The sequence below is a fragment of the Neoarius graeffei genome, chromosome 25, assembly GCF_027579695.1.
Source record: "Neoarius graeffei isolate fNeoGra1 chromosome 25, fNeoGra1.pri, whole genome shotgun sequence".
Taxonomy (NCBI): domain Eukaryota; kingdom Metazoa; phylum Chordata; class Actinopteri; order Siluriformes; family Ariidae; genus Neoarius; species Neoarius graeffei.
The window spans coordinates 35399606-35412452 of record NC_083593.1 but is presented as its reverse complement, the minus strand read 5'-3'; the positions used below and the strand labels follow the sequence as shown (position 1 = coordinate 35412452).

The following is a 12847-nucleotide window of genomic DNA, read 5'->3' as shown; positions in this document are numbered from 1 at the left end:
AACATCAAGCAAGTGTCTGCGAAGGGGGAGAAGACCTACTCAAGAGGTTTTAACAAGAACTGGTACCACCGCAAAACTTGGCGAGCTGGCTGTGATGTAGTCAGTGCTCGTTTTTGCTACCCTTGCGTTCTCTTCCACCCTGGAAGTAGCACAGCAGACGGTACAGTGATATCTGATATTTGAATTTACTAGGCAAAAGTTGTTTTTGTGTGTGTTTTACCAGTGGCAGTTTAACATTGCCATGCTTGGAATATTTCAGTAGCCTCAAGTTCTCTCTGACTTGGTGTAAATTAAGCATATTTTCAGTTTTTATATATTGTACAGTACGTGTTCATTGGAGCCAGCAGCACCTTACCTTTTTTCCAACTTGTTAAGCCAAGTTGCACTGACTACAAAACCTTGTGTAACCTTGTGTGTGTATAGCTAAATAACTAAAGCCTTTTGTGTTCATTGACATGCTTGTAATACTTTAAATTTCCTTTTAAGGCATGGCTTTCTGGAGGAATTCTTGGGAAAAAAACTGCAGAATTTAGAATTATTTGTTAAAATGGTGCAATTCCATATAAAAAAAAACACAATTAAGCTGCACGTTTGTTTGATGGTTATGCTTTTCTTCATCGTTTTCAAAACTTAAATAAACACTTGTTTTAGATTTATATCCTGCCACTTTAATTGCATTCTTTAGAATTGAAGAAATTAGAATATGTTTATAATTAAGAATTTGTGTCTACTTGTTATAGAATACTGGAATAATATGAGAAAATAAATGAGTAATGTAATATTAATTGATTGTGATGCCAAATGTTTTGCTTTGAAGGCTTCACAATGAATCTTCCTTAGTTTTAGCCTGGCAAGCCAGACTAAATGTGAATATTTGCCACTCGTAGGCAAAAATATTTTTGGCGCTAGGTGGGTGGGTCTAGTTTACTAGGCTACCTTAGTTTGCCACCTTTAACTTGTTTAGTGTTGCCACCTAGTGGAGAGAAGAGATATTGTCTATATTGATATCTGAATTTACCAGGCAAAAACAAGTTCGGCCAATTGATTTGCTACCTAGGTCAATTTACTTCAGTCCTGTGGACATTTACGGTCCGTGTAGACATAACGGGGGAAAATTGCCCCCCCTGAAAAAAAATTCAGGAGCCGCCACTGCGACCGGCTATGGCAAAAGTCTGATCTACCAGCTGGCTCCGCTCGTAGCCAAAAGGATGGGGCTAGTTTGTGCAGTACGAAGAATTAATCAACAGCTTTGAAACATTACTTTTTGATTGTTTCTTATTTTCCCGTTATTTTAAATTTAAGGGAAATTATTTCATCAAACACCACTAAATAAAAACTCTCAAAAACAGTTTAAGCAAACCCTTGAAAAAAAAGTGTATGTTAAGTATGTGGTACAGACTCCAAACTTGTGGTCATTATCTCCAAACTTCTTAATATCTAGAACCTGTTTATTAATTAATACGCATTTTGAAAAATGATTTATTTCAAGGCCTCCCCCACTGCTTTCTGTCGCTCTGACTTCGTCACAGTCACTGTTGCGCGGGTTGTTCCTCCCACACCCTTCGGAAATGTCTACGACCGAGACCAGACTACTGTAAATATTCACATTTAGTCTGGCTTGCCAGGCTAATACAGTCCCATTACTTTGCAATTTTGACAATTTTTATAAAATGCAACGCATCGTAGTAGTAGAGTTATTCTGTTATCTAGAGTATATAATGTAACATTTTCGGAAATAACTACAACCTTGGTTATGCAAAGAAAAACAATCACTGGTCAAAATACTATTATGTTTAAAAAAAAACAGGCAGTGAACCGTTTGGGAAATGAAAGAGTCGGTTCTTATTAGTGAACTGAGCCAAGTGATCCGAATCACTGAAAAGAGTCGTGCTTCGAGTGCGTGTTGATCTTCAGACAATCTCCACCGGATGTTGCGTCATACCCTCGCTTTTACTGCAGCGGAAACAGTTTGGAGATCAGGTAAAGACTGTGTGTTGTTGCATCAACCAGTTTAAGTCAAGTCAAGTGAAGTGAAGTTTCCCTTTCAGTTGGGTTGGTGAGAGTCGACTCGGCACTATGGCTGATGAGGTCGCCAAGGCGCAAACTGCTCAACCTGGAGGAGATACGATTTTTGGCAAAATAATTCGTAAGGAGATTCCTTCTAAGATAATCTACGAAGATGACCAGGTGTGTGTTTATTTATTTTTGCATAAATTAGTTTGTTAGTTGTTCGCTTCGTCTCGCGCGCGTGCAGATAAACAGACCCGTTAGCGTTAGTTTTGTTTAAATAGTTACAGACGCCGTTTTTCACGCAGACGCTCCGTGTATTTAAAGCAAAAAGTCGTCATATCGATGTGTTTTTATCAGATTTATTCAGCTCTGCTAACGCCTCCTGAGCTCAGTTCTGTTGTAGAAGACGTGTTTAGCGTTAGCTGAGGTGATTAGCTTCCCGACAGCAGGAGTTTCTTCAGGCGGCTGTGAGTGGAGCTGAGATTACAGCCCAAATTTATCAACTCTTCATTTTTACTTCAATATAAATAATGGATTTATAATTCAGGGCTCGACATTAACTTTTTAAAAAAGCCCACTTGCTCTGGGGGAAGTGGGGTTCATTTTATGTTGCAATTCACAACTAATTCTATAGTTTTCCTTTCAAAGAAAAAAAAGGTAGTTCTTGTAAAATAGGGGCAGGTAGAAATTTACCTCCACTAACGGTAAATTTCCACCTGCCCCTATTTTACAAGAACTACCTTTTTTTTTTAAAGGAAAACTATAGAATGTTGTGAATTGCAACATAAAATGAAGATCACACATTGAGTTGAAGTTTTTGTTCTTAAGTTTATTAAGTTTGTTTGTTTACTGGTTACTTTTTACTTGCAATTGACTAACAGTTATATCCAGTATTTTTTAAAAAATGATACTACAAAAACTCCCCAATATATAAACATTTCGCACAGGACTGTGTTTGTCTGATAACAGAAATAAAGTTCCAGCTCTTTCTGCTCTTAATCTGATCTGTTTTGTTCTTTCAGGATTTATCACTCATGTCGCGCCTTGTTGTTGTTGTTGTTGTTGTTGTTGTTGTTGTTTTTTAAATGCCTGAGTTGGTTGAAACCAATCTGGGTTTTCTGTGTCGAATAAAGCTGAGCATACACTGTGCGATGATTGATTTTTTTTTTTAATTTTCTTTCCCCCCCAAATCGCGGTATTCAGCTGCTGCTCACACTGTACGAGTGAATCGCAGGGGTAAACAGCACGCAGCTTACGATTCCTGGGCCCTGTACTACGAAGCGGGTTTTCTGGCTTACCAGGGTAACTTCGAGAGTAACTTGATCACGTGCAGCGTAACTTCCCGATTAACCCAAACTACGAAAGTTGGCTATGTTCAAACCGAGGTATGCTGCCATGGCAACTTGCGCTGCATCTCAAACCTGCTCGTCTCAGGTTATGTTCTTGGTTAACCCGAGGTTTCCGATTATCCACACCCTTTTTAAACACCACCTCTCCACCGACAGTTCCTCTAGAGACAATGCCAGCGTACCTGGATGACCCGTGCGATATCGGAGCGCAGATTAGAGATGGGATTTATGGCTCTTTGATGGGATCCGCATCTTTGTGATCCGTTCTTTGAAAAGAGCCGTTCAAAAGACTGGCTCATTTGGCTCTTTTTAAATATTTATTCAGTTTTAAGAAGACAGCGTCTAAAGAAGCCAGATCCCTCTGCTTAGACAGTGACATCAATATTTCTGGACATACCTTTTATATAAAGCAACCTAGACTTACATTATTGTAACCCCTAAACGCTCATAAATAACCATTAAAAAACAATGAGGGCTTCAATGAATGTCCATGCAGAACGGCTTTTCTGTAAAAAAAAAAAAAAAAAACCACTCGAACATAGTTATCAAGAACGCAAGAATATTTTATAGAAAAACACTTGTTTTACAAAAATATTTAAGTCTGAGATACAAAATAGATACAACTACAATAAATATAACAAGAACTAGTTATCACACAAGAACATTTTAATAGAAAAAAAAACAAACTTTCTATATTAAAAATATTGAAATTGTAACAAAAATAGATACAACTAAACAGTCAGATAAATAGTTATAACAAGAACACGATTATTTTAATAGGAAAAAACAAACTATTAATGCAAAAAATATATTAGAAAAATAGATACAACTAGACAAACAGATAAATAAATAAAATACACAAAAATAGAACAAACAATGACGATAGAATAAATTAAATGAACATCCGTGCAAAGTAGTTTTCCCACAATATTATCATTAATATCACACAACAACATTATAAACTATATACAAAACAATTTGAACTATTAGGCAAACAGATAAAACTTGAATAAATAAAAGGCAAATGAATGAATGCTTGCTTGCGCGCGCACACACCTTTATGAATGATGTTTTTATATTTCATTTTCACCTGTTGCCAGGTGCGTTTGGCACTGCTGTTGCCTCTGAAATGTTCACAGGACATACACCAACTTAGTCAAAGGGACTGAACAGTCAGTCATCCTAATTCATGTGACTCTGTGCACATATCAGCTTAAGTAGGCTACTCCATGAATTTACCATACCAAATTTTATTCAGGATTTTTCGGACATTAAACAAGCTATATATGACTGGGGCCACGTCGAAGGACCATTTTCTGTGACTTGTGATTGATCATGAAGCTTTCTCTCATCCTATACTTCTGTTCTGGAACATGTAGAAGGGAGAATGTACTTACGCATTTACCCGATCGGCAATTCGTTGCCAACATGCTTGCCGCTCCTTATTGGCAGCCGCTGTGTTAGATTTTGCTCTTAATGTTGTTTTGAACTCCTCGTAGCTTTGCATTATGACAGCGCATTCTTCCTCCGTGAAGTACGGCGACCGTGCCATTGTGAACAGTGGGGATTTGCGCTGATAACCTCCCCTTTAACGTGAACGCGCATTAACCCTGATTAGGTTAAACCAGGTTCAACAAATCAACTTCATAACTGGGGTCGTAGTACCGTTTAACCCCAAACAAGATAACCAGGTTTTGTCAACCCTGGTTTAGCGGGGGAACCCTGGGTTACTTCTGGGTAGGTTAACCTCCGTTCGTAGTGCAGGACCCTGTTCTCATACTATACGATCCAATGCTTGGATCCGATGCTCAGGATTTCAAACAGGTTTGATTTTCATCCGATCGATCGTGAGGAGGTCGTGAGGTGTTAATCGCTTGTCGTTACCCTATGTATACTACACGATCCGAGATGCACGATTGAGCCAAAACTCGGCCCGATCTCCAAAATAGTCGAATGAGTGAAAATCTTGTCAAAATCGGGCCATAAATCGCACAGTGTATGCCCAGCATAAGGATGTATCTCTTATAACCCGGGATGGGACGGAACAGTACCATCACGTATTTTCTTATATTTGCCTTCCGGGTTTTTAATATGCTGTTCTGTCCCGTAGTACCATTTTTATGATATAATGTATAATCTTTTTTTTTTTTTTCTTTTCCAGTTTCACAGAGACCGTCCGTCTGTCTGTTATCTGTAGCCGCTTATCCTGTTCTACAGGGTCGCAGGCGAGCTGGAGCCTATCCCAGCTGACTATGGGCGAAAACTTGTCCAGAGTGTACCCAGTTATCACAGGGCTGACACATGGAGACAACCAACCATTCACACTCGCGTTCATACCTACGGTCAATTTAGAGCCACCAATTAACCTAACCTGCATGTCTTTGGACTGTAGGGGAAACCCACACAGACATGGGGAGAACATGCAAACTCCACACAGAAAGGCCCTTGCTGGCCGCTGGGCTTGAATCCCAGACCTTCTTGCTGTGAGGCGATAGTGCTAACCACTACACCACGCCGCCCTGTCACGTCCACCATTTTATTAATCAGTACTTACATTAGTCATCTCGCCTTTATAGATGAACCCATCTCGTCACTTATGATAAATAAAGTTAGGAGAGGAACAAGGTACATTTAGTTGTTTTATTGTCAAAACATTATAACTTAACTATTTATTCATCTGTTTTACAATTTCTTGCCTCTTCCTCTACCTTTTCGTTCCTTCAGCTGACATTGTATACATTTCAAGTTCTTATCTTTTTTGATCTGTGCTTCTATTTTATGACCCACGTTTTCACAATCAGTGTGAAACCACATTTTACTCGAGATGGCACTCGTTCCGCCACACAGGATTTCTTTGTGACGTCACACTGAGGTATAATCCGTGATTGGAGTTCCAGGCTTTTAGATCAATTTTGATTGAAAATATTGTGAATATAATGTTAATACAACGTGACAGGATATAATAATACTGGATAATCAAAGAATACATGCCAGTGATACGTGTGCGTACAAGGTGTTAAGTATGAAACCCCTGAATATTTAGAAAACGTAATGTTATTGTAATGTATCGTCCCATTCCAGTTCATACTTTCCATACCAGGTTATGGGAGACACCAATAAGGAAGCGGCTTCGCCTTTTAAGAAAATCAAGCACTTTCGTGAAGGAGCTAAGTCGAATGCGAGCAGAAAAAAATAAAACGAGATTCTTAAGCAAACTCTTCCATACTTACTTCTGACTGTGTTTAAAATGTATTTTATAAAAACAATCATGAATTTCTCTAGTTTTTTCAGGCTGAGCTCCTCTCATCGTATTTTTTAACCACTCATTCCCTCGTTGTTCTTGAAGCATTTGCTTCTACAGTATTTGTTAATGTTTATCTTAATAGCAGGGAGATGGTATTTTCTTTTATCTATTTCTGTTTGAATAAGCAAAAATTAACCATACTGAAGACAGATTAAACCTTGCTTGCATGAAAGACGGTGTCTGTCTGACCCCAGCTGTAATTATCACGTGATGCGTGACATCATGCACAAGGGGTCTGTAAACAGTACGTGTACCATACTACAACAGCGGGAGTATATAAAATAATTTGCAAAGCAGTAAATGAAATCAAGACTAAAAAAAACCAGCCAAGACATAATGGCGAATACGTAGTGAGGGACGCTTTTAGGAACTGAAATAAAAGATCAAAAAGCCTAATTTTTGTAGTGCTAGTTCGTAATATACGCTCATTCCAATTTGCCTGGTCAGGCATGTCGGGGACATATCCCACTTGCCCTGGGCAGTCGGGCAGTCCTTAATGTCAAGCCCTGCAGTTTAGTTTGTTTGGTCAGAAACCTTCATTCACTTGGACCTAATGTCTATGGAAAGTTAAGCAATATAAAGCTGTGTCTGTAATAAATCACCCAAATATTGTTTTACATATTTAAACTATAAACCTAATGTTTGAATAGTTGGATTTTGTTCAGGAAGGGGTTTGTGGGATTTATTTTACTGTTAAAATGATATAAAAACTTTGAAAATTCATGCAATAAATAACCCTGGAGAAAAAAACACCTGCACACAGATCTGAGATCTGCTCCAAAAGAAATTTGGACAAACCAGTTTTAACTGAATGCAGGTAGCGATTTTCATTATTTGATGTCCGGCATATAAAAGATTATTGTGGAACATATTGAGGTATCCAATAATTGTGTAAGCCCAAGTACAAGTGAAATTTATGCTATAACTGCCCATATCTCATATACACCACATGTGGCCAAAAGTATGTGGACACCTGAACACGATCCCTGCATGTGTCCATTCCAAAACCATGGGCATTAACACAGACTTTGGCTGCTGCTTCAGCTTTTGCTGTTCTAATAACCGCCACTCTTCTGGGAAGGCTTTACACTAGAGTTTTGAGCGTGGCTATGGGGATTTGTGCTCATTCAGTCACAAGAACATTAATGGAATCAGGCCCTGATGTTAGGTGAGCAGACCTGAGGTGCAGCTGATGTTCCAATTCATCTCAAAGATGTTCTTCAGTGGGGCTGAGGTCAGGGCTCTGTGCAGAACAATACCGTTCTTCCATGCCAACCTTGGCAAACGGTGTCTTCATGGAGCTCACGTTGTGCAAGGAGCGTTATGATGAAGAGAGTTCAGGAACCTTGGTTGCAGTGAAGGGATATCTTAATTCATCCTATACAATTGTGTAGTTACAAGTTTGTGGCAAGTTGGGGGGGGAACCCACGTACGGGCGTGATGGTCAGATGTCCACAAAGTTTTGGCTGTAAAAGCTCAAAATGGAGTTGCCTCAACCTAAAAATAAATGTTTGGAAAGTAGTCAAGATCTCTGTCTTATTTGAAGATTACGCCATTTGACCCGATTCACATTTATTGACGCAGATCAGCTTATCAAGGTTTATATTTAACTCCGGCTGTGTTTCCGAGTGTGTGCCTTGTAGTAATATACGTTATAATTGGTGATTTAAAGAATGTCTATCAGTTATACTTCATTCTCAAACCTCCATGGAGCCTTTTAACTGTAAATTCCACCTCCATCTTAGTAGAGCTTTATTTGATGTGCATTATATAAATGTGCACAATAACGTATTTTTGTTTATCTATTAGGTAAAGGTGTCTTTTGCGCTTTCCATCTAAAGAACTGAAAGATATGTTTGGCATGCTTACAACTTGTTTTGGCTAGTTTCAGTTAAACTGTTGAAGCTTATCTTTGCTTGCACATCTGCTCTCGTTTTCATAAGGCTCAGTAACTTTCCATCGCCCCTTGAAGCTTCCCTGTAACACTGAGCCAACTCTGTTTCTTGAGATTGGAAAATGTAATCATATTGTGGCACGGTGGTGTAGTGGTTAGCGCTGTCGCCTCACAGCAAGAAGGTCCGGGTTCAAGCCCCGTGGCCGGCGAGGGCCTTTCTGTGTGGAGTTTGCATGTTCTCCCCGTGTCCGCGTGGGTTTCCTCCGGGTGCTCCGGTTTCCCCCACAGTCCAAAGACATGCAGGTTAGGTTAACTGGTGACTCTAAATTGACCGTAGGTGTGAATGTGAGTGTGAATGGTTGTCTGTGTCTATGTGTCAGCCCTGTGATGACCTGGCGACTTGTCCAGGGTGTACCCCGCCTTTCGCCCGTAGTCAGCTGGGATAGGCTCCAGCTTGCCTGCGACCCTGTAGAACAGGATAAAGCAGCTAGAGATAATGACAGTTCTTGTCATTATTATTCTTGTTGAGAAGAGATTTTTCTGTCCATTAGCATTTTTTTTTTCCTTTTTCATTATTGCCTCTACAGTATTTCTAGCCATCCCGTAAGTTTAATGCATAATACGTCTTCCTCTTTTTGATGGTTTTTAGACAAACATCATAGCAGAGCTCATGCTCAGAGATAAATTGACATTACCAGAACTTTGCTGTTCACGCTCTTTGGTCACAGTGGCACTAAATCAGCTGCCAGTGAGCACATAACATCTGTTTTATCACCAAAGAAATGGTTTACAATCTGGGATCAAAATCATAAGCTTTTGTCTGCTTGTTTTCCCTGTCAGGATATACATGAACTTTAAAGTACGGCATTCAAATCCAGGTTCTTCCTGACACGCTGCTTCCAGTGAATTCTGTACAAACGTGATCAAGTCTGATCTGATCAGCTGAATATTGATTAGCGAGGTTAGCTCAGTGAAATGCTGCTGTGAATGTTTTAATACTCTGAGTGAGCAAGCGAGTGTCATGTATTCATTCCACTGTTCTGTTCTCTCTGTTTTTGAAGTGCATAGCCTTCCATGATGTGGCTCCGCAGGCTCCTACTCATTTTCTGGTAGTCCCCAGAAAACCCATTCCTCAAATCTCGAAAGCTGAGGACTGTGATGAAGCAGTAAGTGGATCCTGTTAGACATATTCTAAAATGGTTACATGTATGTGCTGTGGCTTTTTTTTTTTAATATAAATTTATATATAATCTTTCACAGCAGTTAGCTCACCAACAGTCATCGCAGAGTGATCCTTGGGTAAACAACTAGAGACACGTGGGACTGGGAACTAAGACAGTTTGGATTTCCAGTGGAAATGTTAACTCTTCTGGGATTATTACAGGATATGCTGACACTTATGACTTGTTGGCGTCGCATTGCATTTAACACACACCTTTTGAGCAGTACAGGGACTTGTGGATTAGTTCCTCTGTCCTGCCATCTGGCCGTTTCCCAACACAATGGTGCGAGTCGTTGAATTAAGCCTGTTTAATTGCCGTACCACAGCTGCAGCAACTCTGATATCTAGTCAGGCTTTATTTCTCCGTCTAGCTCTCTTAGACATGCATCGTAGTCACATCTGCACCCCGTCGATGGGATGAAATTACAGCCCAAAGTAAGATTTTGCTTTCCAGCAGCTTAGTAAGCAGATCATTGATACTTTAATTCTGGCTGCATGTAACAACTGCAAAAATAAATCAAGGAACCAACTTAAGTTAAAGTGAAGTGAAATTTCTTATTATAAAGTAAGTTCTCTTTTAATGTTAAAATTGCATTGTTTCACAAAATAAAACTTGCTAACGTAAGTTTATTTGCCAGTTTCTATGTCCAGTTTTTTCTTCCTCTTTTTACTTTCATAAAAATAGGCTCAGTATGTTATCTAAAAATACTTTCATTATAATGTAGGTTTCAAAAATTCTTAACTTCGAGTTTCTTGACTTGGACAATATCTGTATATGTTATATAAAGGATCGAACCAGGCATTGTTGCATAATAACCCCTGACAGCATGATGCAGGACCCCAACATGAACTGGAGGTGGTATCATCTTTCAGTTGCTCCCGTTTGGGGTCACCACAGTGGATCATCATGATCTGCACACTTGATTTGGCATAGGTTTTACACCAGATGCCCTTCCTGACACGGCCCTCCCCAATCTGTTCGGGCTTGGGACCAACACCAAGTATGTACTGGCTCGTGCAATCCCAGTGGCTGGGTATTTTACCTAATCTGCACGTCTTTGAACTGTGGGAGGAAACCCACGCAGACACGGAAACTCCACACAGGAAGGCCCCCATCGGCCGTGAGGTTTGAACCCGGAACCTTCTTGCTGTGAGGCAACAGCGCTAACCACTGCACCACCGTGCTGCCCTCCATCATGAATCACCCTGAAAGGGTTAATTTTGTAATAATGACTAGCTCGCTGTACGTTATCCAACTTATTACACGGCTACTTACTAAAGAAATAAGTAATTTGACAGAAAATATTGATTTTATGAATGGATGTATTGCTTCTGCTAAAAAAAATGGTCTGTAGATTCTACAGTAGGAACTGCGTCCACAGCATCTAAAATCTGTAGCCTACTTGGCGTTAATATTTGTATAAAATTAAATATTAGAATTAGAAAAATCTTCCACAGAGTTCTGACACGGTTTTGGGTTTTTTTTTTGTTTGTTTTTTGTTTTTTTTAAACCACAGGCTGTTGTGAATGAGCTGATTTTTTTTTTTATTAATTTGATTATTAATGCTACAAATTTTACTAGATTTCTTTCTGTAGATGGATATGATTGGACATAGTCCTCCAGAGTTGACCAGTCAGAATCAAGTATTCAGCAAGGCCATGAAATTATAATTAAAAGGAACTTTTGTCACCATGTAGGCAGAACCATATCAGTCGTGTGCTTGTACATGATTAATTCGATTATAAATATCTCTCTCTCTCTCTCTCTCTCTCTCTCTCTCCTCTAGCTTCTTGGACATTTGTTGCTTGTTGGCAAGAAATGTGCTGAGCAGGTGGGATTGACCAATGGCTACCGGATGGTGGTGAATGAAGGCCCTGATGGGGCTCAGTCTGTCTACCACGTCCACATTCATGTTCTGGGTGGCCGTCAGCTGACCTGGCCTCCAGGCTAAACGCCCCAATCCTGATCTCCACGTAAAGCAGCAACCACAGTTGTGGGGTTTGTCAGTATCGTCATGATAAGTTCTGTAATACGATGTTAATCAATGAGATTGTAACAGGGAAAACAATAAATGCTTCTCCCAACTATCATACCAGTGGTGATTTTTGTTTTGAATCTGCAACATTTAAACTTGTGTGTGTCCGGGTTGATGACGTTGTTCGTAGTCACACTGCATTTCCTCTCCTCCTCCCCCTGGGGGCGCTCTTGCATTATTACAACAAACATGAAGTGACCATCAGTATATAAAGCTTTAAGTGTAATACTAACTGTGACAGTACATTGAAGAACTGCTCAGTGAAGGGTGCTTTCGTTCTGCGGCTGTAGACCACTTTAGTTACTGCTGAGGAATCCAGAAATTGTAAATAATCACCTTTGGGTTACATTTTGTTTGCTAGTTTATCTGCTTAAAAAGTCAGTTACCGTTCAAGACCAGTGTGTCAGGGACTGTCTTTACAATCTAGTTCTGTCCGAACTTCCATTCTTGGCTGTAAATGTCCATTTAGCTTCAGTAAGTGCTTTAGGGTCGTGGTGAATCCGGAACATATCCGTGCAAGCCAAGTTATAATTTTCACACCGTTTCTTAAAGTTTCAGTTGTCAATACAAATTGCTAAAGTTTTAATATTTTTATCCACATGATTTATATATTTGCCATTAATTTATGTTATGCACAGATTTCATGTAAATGCATCAGCTTTTGAAACCCTGTGCCTAATAAAATTTATTATTAAAGCCAGTAATAAATTTTGGATGGAACTTGGGGGCAACTTTAGTTAAGAAGTTTACTCTTAGAGTTATAGAAATATATCTTTTAAAGTGTGAAAAAAAATTCATAACACTCTAGTAAACACTTTCCTGGTCAGGCTCAAGGTGAACACTGGGGATAAGGCTGTGATCAATCCCAGGATGTGTTTAGTGAGTGAACTGAATCTGTGTAATTATATCTGAAGAAAACAATCAGACCTTGAGAGTTCCACTGTCCCCAGTTAGCTTCCTTACTCCTCCACCAGTAAAACCTTTTAAGATGTAGGCATGGAACTGGATGTGCTTCTAGCAGAGTTAATGAAC

At 39.5% G+C, this 12847-nt stretch overlaps 1 protein-coding gene across 1 annotated transcript; it reads left to right on the top strand.

Annotated features, from left to right (window-relative positions):
- Positions 1-2031: 2031 nt before the first annotated feature.
- Positions 2032-11870, top strand: hint1 (histidine triad nucleotide binding protein 1). The gene is made up of 3 exons (XM_060909258.1): positions 2032-2187; positions 9619-9723; positions 11567-11870. The coding sequence occupies exons 1-3, from the start codon at positions 2077-2079 to the stop codon at positions 11729-11731; spliced, it is 381 nt and encodes a 126-aa protein (XP_060765241.1). The 5' UTR covers positions 2032-2076; the 3' UTR covers positions 11732-11870.
- Positions 11871-12847: the final 977 nt, after the last annotated feature.

Excerpts from the sequence above, each read along its gene's own strand:
- hint1 (XM_060909258.1), top strand. The coding sequence starts at position 2,077 with ATGGCTGATGAGGTCGCCAAGGCGCAAACTGCTCAACCTGGAGGAGAT. Across the intron at positions 2,188-9,618 it reads TAATCTACGAAGATGACCAG|TGCATAGCCTTCCATGATGT; the intron begins GTGTGTGTTTAT and ends CTGTTTTTGAAG. Across the intron at positions 9,724-11,566 it reads CTGAGGACTGTGATGAAGCA|CTTCTTGGACATTTGTTGCT; the intron begins GTAAGTGGATCC and ends TCTCTCCTCTAG.